General features: G+C 34.3%; 3 protein-coding genes across 4 annotated transcripts in view; 2 read left to right on the top strand and 1 right to left on the bottom strand.

Annotated features, from left to right (window-relative positions):
* The window catches only part of LOC139811831 (uncharacterized), a 63654-nt gene extending 54520 nt beyond the window's left edge, over positions 1-9134 (top strand). The window contains exons 1-3 of one of the 2 annotated variants that reach the window (XM_071776258.1): positions 6781-7643; positions 8096-8246; positions 8333-9134. In XM_071776258.1, the coding sequence (XP_071632359.1) occupies positions 7632-7643; positions 8096-8246; positions 8333-8721 (552 nt within the window). In that variant the 5' untranslated portion in view covers positions 6781-7631 and the 3' untranslated portion in view covers positions 8722-9134. Of the gene's footprint in view, positions 1-6780; positions 7644-8095; positions 8247-8332 lie in introns of those variants that run through there. The other variant, XM_071776257.1, reaches the window with a different exon arrangement.
* Positions 408-4125, bottom strand: LOC139811829 (mitochondrial genome maintenance exonuclease 1). Its single transcript, XM_071776255.1, has 5 exons — positions 3890-4125; positions 2602-3475; positions 2313-2520; positions 1258-1390; positions 408-1005 (listed from the first exon to the last, which is right to left on the bottom strand). The coding sequence occupies exons 2-5, from the start codon at positions 3392-3394 to the stop codon at positions 826-828; spliced, it is 1314 nt and encodes a 437-aa protein (XP_071632356.1). The 5' UTR covers positions 3395-3475; positions 3890-4125; the 3' UTR covers positions 408-825.
* An 835-nt stretch (positions 9135-9969) lies between the features above and the next one.
* On the top strand, positions 9970-17471 carry Tko (technical knockout). Its single transcript, XM_071775156.1, has 5 exons — positions 9970-10126; positions 10318-10359; positions 10420-10467; positions 14757-14981; positions 15109-17471. The coding sequence occupies exons 1-5, from the start codon at positions 10063-10065 to the stop codon at positions 15237-15239; spliced, it is 510 nt and encodes a 169-aa protein (XP_071631257.1). The 5' UTR covers positions 9970-10062; the 3' UTR covers positions 15240-17471.
* The last annotated feature ends 1937 nt before the right edge of the window (positions 17472-19408 follow it).

The raw sequence follows: 19408 nt of genomic DNA, 5'->3' as shown, positions 1-19408 counted from the left end.
TGCCGGCGAAAGTTATAATTGTAGTATGTTAACTCGACGACCGGGATGACCGGGTTTTTCCGGCACGACCATTACGTTTTTAGTATTACAGTATTCTTCACCTGCGATATGAGACTGTGAAGTCAAAGGTTTATTTTAAAAGCGAAACAAGTTCTCAACAAACGCAGTATTGATTATCAAATTGCATCTAAAATTAAAATCTAAAATGGAACACTTTATTATCTTGATAAGAGCGATATATAATGTAAGCATAAAAATTAATATGTTTACTTCGAATCTGTGAACTTGTATAAAAACGTATCTTCTTCGGAAAAAGCTTTAATCGTTGAACTTTCCAAACTCGATCAGGGAACATTAATCTTCGCCAGTTCTGAGGTTTTACGAACTTTAGAAAAATACAGCTCACATAAATTGTGATACTTTTAATAACAGCGTAAATGTATCGTACAAAATTACAGTGTCGCGATAGTAAGTTTGCGTATTTTCTTAATAACCGTTACTCCGAGCGGTGCTCGCGGAAAATGCGAATAGGTTTGTCATAAATCATAAATGCCGAGTCCACCGCAGGGCTTAATAAGTCGGCGTATCGACGCGGTTTCCCTTTCTCTCTCTCTCTCGCTGTATCCTCTGGTTTCCTACGGACTCTGGGAGGGCTTTTCCCAACTACTCCCCGAAGACTATAGATTATTGCAACTTCTGACGCGCAAAGGATGGAATTAAAAACTTCTCCCGCCGACTCCTGCCGGGAGTTACCTGTGGTTGACGGATAAGCATTTAATTGGCTTTGCGTGCGGAACTTTTAATGAATATATGCGACGCGGTACATTAACGCTTTATTGGGGTATAAATGTTTTCGTTGCCATCGCTGCTCGTCGTTTCGACATAGTATTTCTGCAGGCGGTGCAGCCATGCTGTCCAGTATTGCTGCAGCGTGTTGTCGGACACTTCGTACACGGTTGCTGGTGCGCCGCACGTGTAAGCAATCACGAGTAATCCCCGTTTTATCTGTAGAATCGAGAAACACGGACGTTTTAGGAAAGTGGCTGCTCCTCTTGCCAATTTTATTTTTAGAAAATATTAACAACTTTTAGAAAGTTGCTTTATTACAGTAGCTTTCTTTATTACACGCGGTATTTGACGAACAAATTGTAGCAAATAAAATGACAGTAATCGAAAACGAATTAATTTCCATAATGAAATACAAACTTCTTTGCGTATCTCTTTTAAATGAGATTTTTATTACGATGAGTTATTTACCACAAAGGGATATAAATTGGAAACATTGATAGCTCCGATGTACGCGGCGAGTTGTACAGGCGCGTCATATGTTCCCTTCAAGTCCAATTTCTTTCTGTCTGATTTCTTCCAATCGATTACGTAGTTTTCGCCCCTGCGGGTATAGTGCGTACGTGTAAGACTATCCTGAATATACAGGACGATTTTAAACTTTATCACTCGAAGAAATAAAGATCGATATAATTTAAAATCATTCTGTAGCAAAAAATATATAAAAATTTCAGGAAACTCTATTTCGAGTATGGATCAACAGAGAAAATCAGATCAATTAATGAAACCTGAGTATTCGTGGGTATAAAAACAATAAATAATTTAATAAACACAGACCATATCTGAAAAAATCTAATAATATTATCAATAACTCATTATTTCAATCGAAGATTTTACATAAATCATAAATGCCGTATCCTCAAAAATATCTCTCTTTATTGAAAAACAAAAAAAACAAGTTGAAAATGTACCAAAGCGAAAAGTATTGGGAAACATCTTTATGAAAAAGATTTATTGTGAATAAGATATATAACCCTTTTTCAACATTTTTCTTTTAATAAATATAACATTTGGAAAAGCATCTCTAAAATTTATATCTCTATAATTTATATCAGGCTTTAAAGAAGAGAGATAATAATTTCAATTTTCTGTAAAATTATTGTATAAAATACAATTTTAAAATATAATTTAAGTTAATAATTTAAATGTTAAATAATTTTAATTACAAAATTATTTTAAATTATTAAGTATAATTTCTTTATTTAGTAAAAATGTATAAATTTAAAGACTGAAATTATCATTAGCCTAAAATTATCAAGCTCCATTTATTGTACTTACTATACAATATTAAGGTAGTTAGTTAAATCAGTTTATTGGTCAACTATATTTAGAGCTTACAGCTATTTTATACAATAGAAGTTATAAAATATAAAATTGACTAGAAACCAGGCGGTGACCTCTGGTTTTGCCTGTTTCGTTTCGAAATAGAGTTTCCTGGTGATGGTGAAGCAAAATCTCTGTTTTACCTATAAGAGGCTATACAGTCGACTACTCCTTTGTAACGTAATTTCGGGTGAGCTACGTGTGTCTCGATCGCTCTAACGTGGTGCACGTCTTTCAAAACACCCTGGACACTTTTAAAAACTGGCTCGATCTTCGAAGGAACCTCATACTCTTTCCCGAGCAGGTCCTGTGCTATGCACGAATGCAAAGATGATCCATCCTCTAACAATGCTGTATCAAATAGATTTATTTATTAAGTTCATTAAAGTTTCTCTTTCTCGTGGAACAGTTTATCAAATAGCTATCAAATACCTTTCTGATGCATTTCAAATCCTTCTTGCCCGAGCTTTTTTATCATTCTTTCCTTCCATGCCTCTAGAGCCAGCTTCGACTCTGGTGACATGGTTTGTGTAAGAATCTTAGTTACGCTGGGAAATCTTATTGTTTCAAGATCATCTCTAACAGATATAGATAATATTTCTGTTGACTGCGTGGGAAGTTCTTGTTTGCTGCCCATAATTGGAAAAGTTGGCAAATTTTTTATAATAATGTCAGGAAATCTTTCAAAATTAGAAGACACACATTTTGTGACTGTATTTTCATTATCAGATACATTTGAATTGGACGATGCAACTTCGTTATTACTATTCTTCGCTGACAAATTAGATGTGCTGTTAGATCTAAGGTCTATTTCCTGAGCAGTCTGACTAGATTCAGAATGTAAAAGATTTTTTGTATGTTGATCAGTTGAACCATCAAATTCCATCTCGCTAAATTTTTTTATAGAACTCTGATCTGTATCATTTGACTGCTCGTTTTGAGGCTTTGTAATCTTTTTGAGCTTATCACGAGCATTTTCCATAACCCACAAAAATTCTGTATGTATCATATTTGTCTTTTCATGGGGTATCTCTCCTTTCTTCTCTAATTTTAATCGCCTTTTCTTTTGGGATTTTGTTTCAACTAACGGACCGAATATCAATTTATATTCTTTCATCAATCTTTTAATTTTGTCCGACTTTGAGGAGTACTTTTTAATGAATGGTCGGCACATACTTTGTATATTAGAAGATACATGTAGAACATATTTGGAAGTAACCAACATAGTTGTATTTTTAGCTATAGATTAAAATGTATAGCTGCGTATTACTTGTTTTATGTAAACTAGACTCCTCTGATCTCAGTTCTATTAACAAATAATTAAATATACTATAAGTAATCAATAATATTGTTTTTTTTTTAAATACTTTAACAAATATTGATATCTAATATTGATATCTGTCTATCTCTTTAAAATATTAAGAGACACTGATGTTTAATAAGGCTGCATTCGGGGAGCGCGCTATTAGCGCTATTTGATTATTCTATCCTTGTTTTACATTTAATGAGCGATAAAGATAGAATGATACAATAGCGCTAATAGCACGCTCTCCGAATGCAGCCTAAATCATAACTTAGGTACTTTATATAAGATTTTGCATAGAGATATCTCAGTACAGAAAAAATTCCTTAAAGTATTTTATACAAATGCATAGTTAATCTTTCGATTACGATAAAATTATGAATCTAATTATGAAAACTAAATGAAAACTAGACTTACCGAGGAAAAAGCCTCTTATCCTTAGCACAGATTTTGTACTTCATGGAATGATTTATCCGTATAGAAAAACTTAATTAATTATAAAAATAAAAGACGATAAATCACAGATAGGATATTACTGGAAAACTGACAGAATTAATGTTTATTTGATCGATAAATTCTATTTAAGAAAATATATAATGTGCTCTATAATAGTTCAAAAACAATCAAAGAGGTTATGTACACACGTGATAAACTTAACCCAACAACCACAGGAGCATTTTACTGCCATCTACAAATGAATCTTACATAATCTTTCTATATCGTTTCGTTATCAGCATTTGGTATAAATGTCATATGTATCTTTTTTTTCAATTATCAATCGCTTATATTTGTTAAAATATTACTTATTATTTTAGAAAATTTAAAAAGTGTTTAATTACGAAAAAATTATTACGACAGATTTTTTTGCTAACGCTAATAATCAAAATCTTATCTACACAACATTATATTAAATAGTAAACTAAATAATATTTAAATAGTAATTGTAATAATAAGAAATTAATTAATTACTCTATAAATAACATTTTTAATACAATTAGTTGCAGGTTCTTCCAATTGACAAATTTTATTGGTGTTTTACTCGATAAGATAAGAATAATAATATCGAATCTTTCGGTATACATGGCGTCACTACATTTTATCTATTATTTTATGTTATTTTTACTAATTACAATATAATTATATTTAATATATTTAATTAATAATTAAATGTAGTTAATTATGAAATATAATATAATATTATAATATATTTTTGAAATATATATATAATATAATGTTAAAATTGGTAAATATATATGAATATTGATGTAACGCAATTATGTATGTATATACACATATACAATACATGAATGCGTTGCAGATATATGTTATTGATAAATACCAGAAAATTACGTCAGTCACGCTTGCTATGAACAAATCACCCAGTTGGTTTTGCTGAATGAAAAATTCCAGACTTTGTACGATCTGATCATTGATTGCCGTTTTATATCCAACAATTAAATCTATTTTTACACTACCGTTGCGAGTAGTAATAAGATGCATTGATATACTATCAGCCATCGCGTTTATATTGTATCGTCGACATATTTTCGCATTATCGGCATTTGCGCGATCGGTATTACGCGAGTGCATTTCGCAATAAGAATCTGCAAACGACTGTTTCCCTGAGTCTGAAACAGCCGTTCGGCCGTACGTTTTATTTCATTGCTTCGAATCTTGTAACTATTAAAAGAAGTTTTAGTTTATCTTTATTGATATTGGATTCTAACATTCGTACTCGCTAAGGAAATCGCTGTTCACTCTTTTCATATGCGAATCATGTGATACACGCAATCGTCAAACTATCACTGAGAAAATACTGTAAATCGATCAAAATTTATAGATAAAAAGAATACGGGCATTTCGGGCCTTTTATAAATAATAAAACATTATTTTTTGTCATGTATATACAGAAAATATCCACAATCTTTTTTAGCAAGAAATATTCTTGCTCCGGTTCCGGTTGAGGTGTATGTATAAAATAGAATATGTTTTATCATTTAGGCGATATTGAATTAATCAGTCAACGGCGTTATAAATCCAAGAACATAACATAGAAAAAAAAAACAGATATGGTTGCACAGAGAGAACAATAGATATATTCAAAACTTTTAGCAATATCAGCTCCTACATCTAGTGCACCTACATTTTGTGCAGATCCGACCAACTCTTGCCGACGCAATGGCCGCGATTTCTCGCCTGGCCAGCGTTGGTCAAACGGGGTGTGTCGGTGCAACCCTCTCATAGTGCTTAGTTTACGCAACAATCATTCACATGCGACCTTTGATGCGGTACAAACTTTCTCCCTTCTCCTCCCCCCCGTAGAAAATTAACGATATGACGTGCTTTATTGTATGACGTGCGTCGAACCCGCTGAGCGGTATCGTGCGCGCTGACGTAAGATCTTACCGGACTTATGGCCCTTTCGAAGGCTCGAGGGTGTACCTCCTGCCCTCTTTCCCATGATGATTAACGAGGATTTTTCTGCTAATTTAATAACGGCCTGCTGTCGAATCGAGTTCATGGCAGACCATTTGTAAAACGGCGATTATCCGAAGTGCCGTCGAAGTAACAGGAAGATAACGCTTGCAGCGGACAGTGATGTATGGCGCCGTTTATTTAGCAATTAATCCTTTTTTTTTTCACCATTTACTCGCAAAAAGGAATTTTTGTCATTTATTTCGAACAATTATACGACTTACAAGAGGCAGATAAAATTATAATTGAATAAATATATTATTCATATTATTTTCATCTCTCGACAATTTTTTGTTTAATCTGACAAAAAAGGTCGATTCTAAATTGAGAACAAAGGTCGGTTCTAAATTCCTTGTTACTCTTTTTACTCGTCCCGTCCCTCTCTTTTTCCTGTTTCGTCAATCACGTGACATACGATAGGTTGCCACAGAAAGGAACTGCAGCAAGAGGTGAACTGGACGGAAAAAATGTCTCCACGTTTTTGCGTAACGCTGCAACCGAAAACCGTCGTCGCAGAGTCGTGCGACGGTGAAAGTTTCGCCATGTATGAAATTTAAGATGATCAGAAAAAGCACGTTGCTATATCGTAGCAATGGATCAAAATGAAGTCTATAATGGACCGTACATTGTTATGTATATTTAAAATGAGAAAATTACAATTATACAAAATGTACATACCTATATACTATGTATGTAATAGATACGCCAGAGATACATATTATAGTAATAGTTATGTCGGCGATGTCATGTAATATCTCTTTCGCATTCATATGGGGTTTAATTGTATCGAGTTCGGCTTCGAGTTCTGCGTTAAGTAACTCCTTGTTCTTTTGAAATATCATTTTGTCCATAATGGAGTAAAAGGATTTGACCAAGCAAGAAATTTGACCTTGGCTTTGCCTTCAAAGTGATCAAGGTGATCGCTTTGAAAGTCCCAAGATTTATGAAATCTCGTAGTTTTAAAATGACAAGATTAATTATCTTCAATGCGGTAAAAATTCATTAAACTCACCGAAAGTTTCCAGTTGAAAAAAATGACAAGATTAAGTTTCTTAATGCGGAGAAAATCATGAAATGCAACTTATGCGAGTTTCCACTTTATTTTGCTGAAAGAATCCAGTACTACGAATTAAAAGAAATTAGAAAACTGAATATAATTAAATCGCCCGATCGATCTTATCTTACTTGTAATTCTCAACCCTTCTAATTCAATCCAACGAAAGAAATTCTATGAGAAATCTGATAACTCTACGTCTCGTTCTTGGGTTATACGTTAGTGCAAACATCACATCGAGACTAACGGCATTGATCCTTCTTCGGGGGATTGATCGGTCGATTTTTAATTCCCACCGACGCAAGTCGATCGCGCGGTTCTAACAAAGAATTTTCGTGACGAGTGCGCTAGAAAAATCGTTTTAGAAAGGCGTATTAGCCACGCGTATACCTCTACCTTCTTGCCGGCGGTACTATTGCGCCGCTAACTGCTCCTACATCTCTATTTACGTGCGTATGTGTGTGAGTGAGCGGGGTATCGTGTATAGATGTAAGATACACACGTGTAATTCGTCTCGGTGAGATGCAATGCTGTGAGAAAAGACTCCACCGGTATAAAAGGGGGTGTGTCTCGTGAGGTCTGCATCAGTTTTAGTAGTGATCTCCGCATCGCCACATCATTATCGCCACCATGAACGCTATAGTGAGTAATTTTACGTTTTCCCCCGAGTAACCGGAATCGTCACGTTACGTCCGCGAAAGAGGTTTCGTACCGATTTACCTTATATAGACGTACCCGAATAGCCTCGGAAAAGTAATTGGCGGTTTCTAATTACGCGCCCCGCGGATAGAATTGATTGCAAGATATTTCTGATACGGCTTGTTAATTCCCCTACGATGTGTGACATCAGAATTGTAGACAAAATTGTATAACGGTTTTTTACATGTACATTATGTCTCGCATATTTTTAAATATTATATCTTTTATATCTTTTAAAAGATATATAATAAGAGGTTGAAAACCGAGGACAAGAAAATATTTTCTTTCCGGATTACGTCCGGAGGGAATCGTGACCACATAGTGAGAGAATATAAAAGCTGTGTAATACAATGCGTATTTAACTTTGCGTCCTACAGTGTTTGAATTCGTTACAGCTTGTATTAGCCATTGTCGGCCTGGCAATGCCAATTTATTGTGAGGAGACACAGGTAGAGAAGAAACAGGAGAAGAGGGGCGTGCTGGGTCTGGGTTACGGAGGATACGGAGGATTAGGAAACGCTCTGATTGCGGGACCGGCTTATGGAGGTATCTCTCGGTTTCCGATGCTCGATCTGCGCGAATAATTTCATTTCTGTCAGAGATCACCCGCGAGACGCCCCTTTCGATTTCAGGCTACGGACAGAGTTATCTCGGTGGCGTTGCCCCGGCCTACTCCTCGGGTCACGGCATTTCCGCACCTGCCTACGGCTACAGCGTGCCCGTAGCGTCCCACGGATACGCCAGCGCACCTCTGTACCGTATCGGTTACTCCGGCGGTCTGGGATACGGTGGCGCGAGTCTGGGAGGACTCGGACACGGAGTTGCAGCCGTTGGAGGACCAGCCTACGGTATCGGATCGGGATACGGCGCCCGCGGTCTCGGTGCGGGAATCGGCTACGGCGCCGGCGCTGGTCTGGGATACGGCGCAGGACTAGGACACGGTCTCGGCGCCGGTCTCGGTGCCGGTCTTGGTGCCGGTCTTGGTGCCGGTATTGGTGCCGGTTACGGCCACGGATTGTAAAGACGTGGCTGATCAATTACCCGACGCACGCGACGTCGTGGAACGTCGATGATTCTTCAGTTTCCTCTATCAACCTTGGCCCTACCCTGAACATTGGCTCCCTCAAGCTTTATATCGTGCGACTTTTAAATAAACTTTATATTTTTTAGTAACCCGCAGTGCCTTTTTTACCTCTTCCCTTTCTCTCATTGCAATGAGAGTGAACTGTGAGCCTCTCGGAAAGTAAATCAATCAACTTGTAAAATAAAAAGCACGTAAAATTGACGGAATTATGAACTAATTATGCGCTCTAAAATTAATACTAAATTAAGATACTAAAATTAAGAAATTAAAAAAAAAATGAAATTGATTGTTTTGGCTTCTGAAAAATTCCATACCTATATGACTATTATGTTAAATGTGTCCTTTCGTCAATAACAATAAATATCAAACTTTCGTATTTTTCTTCTTCTTTTTCTTTTAGACTTTTGCTTTTATAATAATGATAAGCTAACCCAGACAGCATATCATGCCCAAAATCGGGACATAAGACGTCTTTTAGCCGTCTTTTAGCAATCTTTTAGCCATCTTTTCGTAAAACATTTAAAAGATGTTTTTTTAAACGTCTTATGTCTCGCTTTTGGACATGCGTGCTGTCTGGGAATTTGATCGTTTGTGAAATAAAATAACACAAACAGTGAAATGCGCCTTTTAACAGTTGGACTAGACCTTTAATAATAATATTTTATATATATTTATGCCTAATAATATTTTTGCGTATATGTTATGGTCGAAGTCCAACATGTGGGCAATCCTAGGATTGACTAATCAATTCTGTCAAACGATGAAGCATCTTTTGGTCAAAGTTTTTGTAGTAATTTGTTTATATGTGTTTATTAGACAGTACATAACAGGTGGGTGAGGGGCTCCGCCTGCATAAAAAAACTAGACTTTTAATATTTTATTTACGCCTAATATTTTTGGATATATGTTATGGTTAAAGTCCGACACACAGGCAGACAAATTAACGTCTTATAAAAATAAATTTTTTAATAAAAGTTTTTGAATCCAAGCATGTAATATGGAAAAATAAATATTTAGTTAAAGAATATATTTTTATATAACAAAATAAGATGGAATTAAATATCAAAAACGAGAAGTAAAAATAAAAAATTACATATACATAATATGTATCTGAAATCGGTAAATAAAATTCCTACTTTATGTACACTTTCGCTCATGTGATAGTTGCTTCCTCGCCACTAGAGGGTGATAGCGAATCACCGTATGTTAAAGATAGATTAAACAACACTCGGTCAGAGGTTAAGTTACTGTAGGAAAAGTGTATTTATTACATTAAGCATGAATTTCCTAGCCAGGAGCGTAATTAATTTAGCAAGGACTTGCATAGCGAGTTCCATCCAAGGTATGATCACTACACGATACAATATAATAATTTCTTTGATTACTTAACCTCTAATTTAATCTCTGAATAAAGGAGGGTTACTGTTGCAGTGGATCCTTTTCAAATTTTTCAGTTTTATTTATATATAATCAGAGCATTTCAGTTTCAGTTTTAGTTATATATAATCTGATCATTTTATTCATTAATTGTAGGTGGTAGCCTAACAAAGCTTTGTGAGAACAGCTACAGCCAAGGTAATCTTGCATAACGTCAGTTTATTTAACAATAAATTGAAATCTACTTGCTATTAACAGGAAACGTACTTAGAGCCACGACGACATGTCTGAGCACAGCGCTGCAAGGTAATAACATTTTTAAATATGTAGGTATGTCATAATCATAGTTTTTCATTTTATAACGGAATTCAACTCTTCTAAGCAGAAAGTATTTTCAATATAACTTGGATGTTGATATATTTTGATTATAAACAGTCAATTTTTACTGTTATTTCATCTTCTGGTGTTACTGGAAATTGTTTAACATTGAGAGAAATAATAGCTTTAATTGTAAGACAGTTGACAGAGGCTACGGAGCGTTCTTCTTCTCTTTCTTTCTTCATTGAAAGAAAAGAGAAGAGGAATGCTTCGAAGCATTTGTAGCGTCACGTTGACCGTAGCCAGAGAGAAATATCGAAGAAGACTGTTATGGCTGTAGTCCATTTGTACTATAAATGCTTTAAAGCGTTCTTCACTGAAAGAAAGGAGAAGAAGAATGCTTTAAAGCATTTGTAGGGTTAAGCATGAAGACCCTTGTATGAAGAGTACAAGGGGAAAAACAACCGATATCCATCTGGAGTAATTTGAGAAAAACGCAATTTTAAGTTTCAAGACCTCAGATATCTTCTGATATCTGATATCCCCAGATATCATCTTGGGAGTTATTGAAAAAATAATACTGTGGCAGTGAATATCAGCATGTGTGTGGTGTTTACTTACAATTAGTGTTTACAATGTATGTTTAATATTATGGCTCTTCCTCATAAGCGAGTGGATTATAATCGTTTTTTCCAGCACATGTTTCAGCCTTATTTCCAATGAATTGTAACTGTTCGTGGTTTAAACAGATAAGAATTATGAAAGTTCTTTGAAAATGCCACAAGATAACATGGGGGTCTGTTTTCTGTGTTATTGAACTGGCTGCACTAGTTCAGAGTTTATCTTTTTCCTTCCAATGTGGAGTAAAAAAGATAAACTCTGAACTAGTGTAGCCAGTTCAGTAACAGAAAACAGACCCATGATTTCGACAAAAAGAGGACTTGGATCGGTTTTCCCCTGTACCCTTCATATGTTAAACATTGTGTTACTAATCTCATCCCTAAATGTAAAATGTTTATTTTATGCCTATATAGAAAAAAAGAGTATTCTTGATTTGAAATTATCTTCAGTTTCAACGTGGAAATCTTGAAATGTGATTATATTGCGTTAAACGAAGAAAACTTGCCTGAATAAAGTCATTTATATAGTTCAACCAAGAAAAAAATGCCGAAACTCTTATAAGAAGATTACAGTGCTCTTGCTTATATACGAAACAATCTATAATCTTCTTATAAAAATTTTAACTTTTTATTTCAACATTTTCTTCTTGGTTGAACTATGTATAAATGACTTCATTCATATACTTTTCAGAAACTAAAGATATTTTTAAATCAAGAATATTCTTTTTTCTGCGTATACAACACACGTTCTTGTTTTTAGATAATACTTTGCGATAACTTTTTGCATAAAAATTTAGTTTTAGTATTACATTTTATATTTTTGATTATTTAAAATTATTGTCCGAATAATTATAAGATATATCTGTTTAAATTTTTTCTAATTATGACTTTTTAATCATGTGTAATATTTTAAATGTTTATCATAGTAGATTATTTAGTTATTTTATTTATTAAATTAAATACGTATCCTTTGAATTATATGAAAAGTATGAATTTAAATTAAACGCGCCTGAATCTCTTAATCCACATAAAAGACGTGAAAATAAAAATCAAGATTAGTAGTTTGATGACTTATTTACGTGAAATTGAGTGAAACGTTAGAGGTATATATATTTCTTATGCGTTATGACTAGATTGGTCCTCTCCGAACCATCTATAATCGCCTATAGATACGTATCTCCGCGATTTTCTGCTTGGATCTGGATTCTGCAAAAGAAGTGGTCGAATATCGAGGAAGTTGGCTAGATTTCCCATCGCGTCTGGCATTCTTCTGCGCTGCGAAAATACGCGCAGCCCTCACCTCTTTGATCCCCGTGGACAGAGATCTCCAAAATACCAAAAGGGATTCTATTCGTCCACTTGGCAAGAAAGGGCTCGCGCTGCGTAAAGACGATGCCCTTGTGACCACTAGCGAAAATCGCTGGGAATTGAGGGGTGTGACGTGTCCATTTGCGGTTGACCAGTTGTCACTGTGGGACCCGATGCTCGCCTGGTTTCCCCCTTTCCGCTTTTCTCGCAACCCTACAAATGGCGGGTTAGGTCCATGACCCATTCATGAGAGCATTCGTGAGAGTGCGTTCGCAAACAACGCCTTATCAGAATTAAAGATCCTGCGTTTCGTTAATTTAATCATTTGAAGCTTCTGCATTACGAAAATCAACTATTTTTAATATTTTTATCTATTTCAACTTTTTATTCGTGCTATTGAATTATTTCATGCTAAATCGCATGCAAACATTTTGCAGAAAGGAAATTGCACAAATAAGAAGAAAAATAATATATATTTTCTTCTTCAAACTGCATGAGATAGATTAATTTTTAATGAAGAATTCAAGTCTCATGTCGCCTATGTTGACCTTACAGTTACTTTGCATTCAAATACTTTATATTCAAATTTTGGGTATCAAACGCAATTCGAATTAATTTGATGTAACAAATACTAATTCACCGTACCACAAATATTAATTATTAGTTCCAAATTTTATGATATAATTCTTACGTCTAGAGATGAAGAGACGAATTCTTATGTCCGTCCGCATTTCTTTAGTCGCAAAATCGTAAGAAGACAATCTTTTGGGGAAAAGAGAAGGATTTGCGACATTCTAACGATGCAACAAAGTGCAACCGACGTCCAAAACTTTCGCAATATAATCTTGCGCATTCATCTATGAGAAAAGGGTTTGCCTTTCGAACATAATAGCCTTTCCTAACGTAGGAGGAGTTAGGACGGATTAGTCACTATGGACTGCCGGACATCTGTCGTATTGACGGACGGTGGTCAGTCGAAGTGATCAACAATGGTAACATTCTTTCGGCCTTGGTTAATCGCGGGATGTCACGGCTCCGTAAATGCAACTCTAAAATTGTCACGTCACCTCCGGAGCTTTCATCTTCGAAAACTGATCACTTCGTAACGAGCATCCCTGTTGCAAAGTGTGCTGTCATACGATACTCGTTTTAGGTAATCTTTTGAATACGTGAGAATTTGACAAATATCACGATATTCTTTTTCCGAAGGTATTTTATTTTGTCAAACATACCGATGATGTTGCGCGCTAAAAGCAAATGTCTTAAATTTATTAAAGAAAAAACGATAAAAAAAGATCAATAATTATAAAATAATATGTTTATATAAGGTTATATATAAAGTTTTTCAAGTTAACCTGATGCACATTTTTTGGAAAGTTAAATCAATTTTTAAAATCACATGGATTAAATTTGCAAGAATTAGAACAACTATGAACCACGAATAAATTTGTCATGACTTTAATTGACATAATAGTGTTATTAAAATTATATAATGATACACGAGTGAGATTATTTTTATTTTTACTGATATTTTTTACTGGCATCTTGCTATTTAGCGAATTTTGTAAAATGTGACAAATGATAAAAGACGTCAAGAAAATTTTGTCCCTTCTGATTTCTATTTGCCATATAGATAATCATATTATTTCATGTGTGCACGTTTGAAAGAAAGCTGTTCCTTTGAAAATAATTGCATATTCATTCTTCATTATTTCTTAGTGTAAGCAGAGAAAAGGCTTTTTTGTTCCTTTCTCAGGTTCATTGTTAGGTTGTTTGCAAAAGTTTAGGTTCTCTAGCATTCCACTGCCTATTCCATTCTTTCATCTTTTCATAATAACTCTAAGAAAATATCTGGATATTTCGCAATTCATTACATCGTTCTATCTGAAGTATTTCTCGATGTTATTTAATTATTATTTTATTCATCTCGTAAATATTTCTCCAAAGGGAAAACAGTTATGCTTATCATCTAGATTTCTAGATTGGAAGTTGGCATCAGATGCAGTTTTCGGTCAGATTTTCGTGTCGACGCCCATTATTCTCTCCTTGCCGCTCACGTCTTAACAACGACGGGTCATTGACACGAAAATTTGCGTGATCACTGATCTAGATTTCTAACAATATATTAATAATCGGTGCTGTTTTTGTATTATTTCAAAATTGTCGAAATTTGTGCGAAATAATTATTAAAATCAGTAACGCTTATATTTGAAAATGAAAATAGACATAAAAAAATTGTAGAAGTATTTTTCAATAGTCACAATACGGTCCATAGCTCTATTTTTTGCCTAAATTATATATTTCACCTCTTCGATTACGATTGCGTTGATTATTTATACTGATCCACAGGATTGGGACAGATCAGATTTGGAAGCACATTATGGCAAATGCATAGGAGAGGTGGATCGTACAAACCTCGCAGACCGTCGAAGAATCCTTTCGATGGCCAACCATTTATGAAGGGCGTAGTTTTAAAAACCGTCATTAAAAAGCCAAAGAAGCCTAACTCCGCAAATCGAAAATGCGTCGTTGTGAGATTATCGAACGGCAAAGAAATGACGGCATATGTTCCCGGTAAGATTCATAATTCGTGCTTGCAACAATACTGCATTCGATAAGCGAGTTATTACCGTTTAGAAACTTGGGGCGTCGCGTAGTCCGCGTTGAAAAGTTTACATAGATTAAGATTAAATTATTTCAGGAATGGGCCACAATCTACAGGAACATAATATAGTGCTCTGCAGGAATGGACGACTGCGAGATACACCTGGCGTTAAGATAAAATGCGTGCGTGGAAAATACGATTTGCCACATGTATCTAAGAACAATTAGTTTATAATTATTAATTGTCACCAACACTGCGTCTGACTTTGTTTGACAAAATTGAGGTAATTTCTGTAAAGAAGAATACATCAACTGTACCATAAAAATCAGTTTCAGACACAAAAACCGCGTTTCTAATTTTGAAAATGCGTCGTTGCGTAATCATCGAACAGCACGGAAATGACGGGGTATATCCCTGATAAGATACGATATGAAGTTATCTTATTCCTTGAAAATTTTACGATTTAGAAAATTTGACATTTAATAATAAATTTATGGGAATGCATTATGTTGATCGTATCAAGAAATGACTATAATATTTACGAGAATTTTCTGAATCTTAAGTACGAATTTTTAATGCGTATTAAAGATATTATTGAGAGTGTGATGATCAAGATGTTTCGATTTTGCACAATCGATCAACATAGGTCAACCGCGTGAGCGCGACGTCGAAAGCAATTTTCGGGACGTCACGGTTTAGAGATTAGTGCTTAAAATTGCGGTCCTTTGACACACTTTCGGAGCCCCACTGCGCATTTACCGTTACCTGGCTCGTTATTGTAACGGTGGATGGACAATGGTTCCGCTATCGGGATGGGGAATGAGAAAAGGGTTGTGACACAGCATCCGCTTTTCCAACATTATTACGGAGGGGTTGGCCGTCGCGCATCTGCAACCTTCGCCCACGCGGCCATCGACCAACAACCATATGACATGCTGACCAATATCTCGATATTTGGAAAAGATCGGCTCTCAACCTGAAACCTTTAGAAGCGAAAAAAGATACTTATATAAATTTGTTTAAAGTACTATGCATGAAAGTTGCATTTTGATCGTCCAATCGAATTTACATTACACTTAAAGATACATAAAATAATTCTTTTATTGTAAATGCGCAGGTTTTTTTAATATTACATAAATATCGAAATTATTTAAAAGAAAATGTCTGAAAGAGATTTTTCTTTATATTCGTTCTTCTTTTAATTTGGATATTTTTAATCAGATATATTATGTGAAAATGAGAACCTGTTGTAGAATATCCCAAGAGAGGCTATCCCAGGGGATAATAATAGCGCCACGAGGCATACATATACCAGAATGTTTCATTACATTTCCGTAATATCTGTCCTTTCTATTTTGCGGAAAATACAGTTGACGTCATTGTGTGTTAATTACGGATATTTATGCAGGCATTTGTTGAACTACTAACGCAATTTTTTTAAATTATAGAATCATGAAAATCATTCAAGCTCTTTATATTTTTTATTCATATTTTATTATAGTTTATATCAGCATAAAAAAGGTTTCTATTCAGCATTATTAATTATCCCTTTTTTTACTGTCGAAATTGTTGGAAACGTTCTTTACATATTTTTGTTGCACTACAAGTTACACTAACTAACGTTAACTTTGGCCTGAATTCTAACGACTACTTTCCTTTGAAAAAAAAAAAAATAATAATAACTCTCTTTTTACGTGTATCGAATCGCCAGGTAAAAATCAGCCAAATTAAATATTTGCTGACGGTGCATATTCGCAAATAGTAAATGTGCGAACTCCTTTTTTCTTTTGACATTTGAGGGCTACAAACGCCGCTTGGTCAATTTAAACAGCAGGTAATGATAGTAAAAGTAAGAAAAAGAATATAAATAGTATAAAATCTGAGCATTAGTATTATACATGTATAATTAAAACATTTTTAATACATTCTTAATGGCTTTCGATGAAGGTCGGAAAGATACATTATTAAGAATAGTTCATAACTGCCCTTGAAGTTTAAGTATTACACAAAATATTTGGATATTTTACGAACATATTTAAAAGACTAAATTACATGGTCACCTGTGATTAATGATTCTTAGCAATAGTTAACTTCTTAGCAATACTTTTAACTAACACACAACAAAGTAAAATTGCGTTATTGTCCCGAGCACTTCATCGGTCATCGGCATGACATCGGTCAACATTCATCACTGACGTGAATCGCAAAATGCGATTCATTTAGAATTTAGTAACAATAGATCCGAAATTCTGCATAATTAGACAGGCATCCTAAATAAATGCGAGAGTGTGTATTCGAGATAAAATTCTGCTTGAAATACGAAAATGTTTCAAATAAGGGCGCGCACAAAGAATCTTTGAGATAAATCGTCGTGTTGATCCAACAAAATCGAAAGAAAATTTACAATGCACGAGTCCTCAAATAACCAACGATGCTTTCAAAACCCTCTCAAACAAATGGAGTAAACATTTTCCATGCTGTCGTACGATTGTGCCTTAACTCTTTGCCGCGCGGCTTAGTAACCTGACACCGGGTAATCTTTGCCCTCCGAAAATTCTGCAATTCGACTATTTCTTTTTCCTCACATCACAAGTATTTCTTTTTATGTCACATATGCCCAGCTGTGCCCCGCTATTTTATACATATAATTTTTGGTCAAATTATTTAATTCATAAATTAATACTTCTATCAATATTGGCGAGTTTAATTTTGCGGGCATGCTTATGAAAATATGGATGACAATATGAAAATCTTTCATAAAATCAATTATTAAGCATTAAATGAAATTCGCTGTTATTGTATAATAATTTTTATAAGTCTTTAAATTTCTGGGCAGGTCTCTTAACGTAAATAATATTCTCAATATGTGCTAATATATCGCGAAGTACATCTTAAAGAGAGTATAACGTTTCGGGTACGCCCAAAATTCACATGCCGCGGAGATCCATCTTCATCGACCGAACAAAGAGCATTTTCAGAAGTAAAGTCCATCTTCGAAGTGCGAGGGCGTGTCGCCAGACGTAATAAGAAAACGAATAACGAAAGAATGTTCGGAAAATAAACGCATAAAGGCACCGTTGAAAGTAAGGTAGATCTTGAATAACTAATTGTAAGTTTCGGTGGCAAGAAAGATAAATCGAAAATAAATTACCTATTCACCCCTTCCCCTTCTGTGACTCTTTGTGATAGAAACCAGTTTCAAATTTCTTCTTTTAAATATAGATCAAAAGTTCCGAAAAGTAAAAAAAAAACTAATTTAAATATGAAAGAAAAAAATATTAAAGGTCACTAAAGGATAGAGTAGTCTGCGAGGATAATGACCAACCTGAGAGACCACGCCTTCAACGATTAATGTATTTTTGCATTGTATGCATTATTATTACAAATTGTTACTTCTATATAATGTTCTCGCTAATTGGCTTTTTATATTTTTAAGTAAAATAATTTAACCAAATATTGCGTATAAATAATATTAAACAGGAAGTAGTACAACAAAAATTATATATTCGCGCTTTGGTAACATTACTTATTAATGACGACAATTATGTGATCATTATAAACAAGATTCGTATAAATAATATTCGCGTATAAATGAAAGATATATAAGGGAAAAAATGTGGTAAATCTATAATTCATTTTAAATTTGACTTAATTTGTATTTGAGAAATTGAATTTATAAATTATAAATTTTTTAATAAGTGAAACTGGACCGATATGAATTTTGAATTAGAGAAGTTGCCATTTTTGATCGGGCTGGATCTTGGTAGCCAAATATTAAAATTTCGTATATTTTTTTAATTTCAGCAAACTGCGTGCAGATTATTTGTCGGTCTTTAAACACTGTAGTTTTCGTAAATCCACATAAATCGATAATCGATTTAATTTTTTATGTTAGTATAAGTATCCTTCTTAAATTAAATTACTTTACTGTAAAGAATTTATTGCGAAAAATATTATTCCAGCCAGAGTTCGAATCGGGATCTCGCCACAATTCGTGATAAGCATCTTTACCAATTCGACCACTGAGGCATGTGTCTCGCATGCCTCATTAAATCGATTATTTATTTAAGCTTAGGATTTAGTATTCCAACAAAAACTGAATTTTAAGACCAACAATCGGCGCGCAATGTACTGAGTTGGAAAAAGGTTATTTTGAAAGGATTAGTGGATAAAATAACTCGAAATGATTCTTTTAGATTCTAAAAATATAATTTCGCGATTTTTTATCTATCGTTCTTCTCAAGATAAATACCAGAAAATGCGCATGAGCAATATATCCCTAGAGCTATATAGCCCACGTCTCTTCTCTAATTAATTGTATAAATTTTTTGTTCCGACTTTTCTCTTGAAATATAAACAAATCAGATTATCAAAAGCAAACATGAGATACATCTAA

Source organism: Temnothorax longispinosus, chromosome 4, assembly GCF_030848805.1.
Source record: "Temnothorax longispinosus isolate EJ_2023e chromosome 4, Tlon_JGU_v1, whole genome shotgun sequence".
NCBI lineage: Eukaryota > Metazoa > Arthropoda > Insecta > Hymenoptera > Formicidae > Temnothorax > Temnothorax longispinosus.
This window is presented reverse-complemented; position numbering and strand designations above follow the sequence as displayed.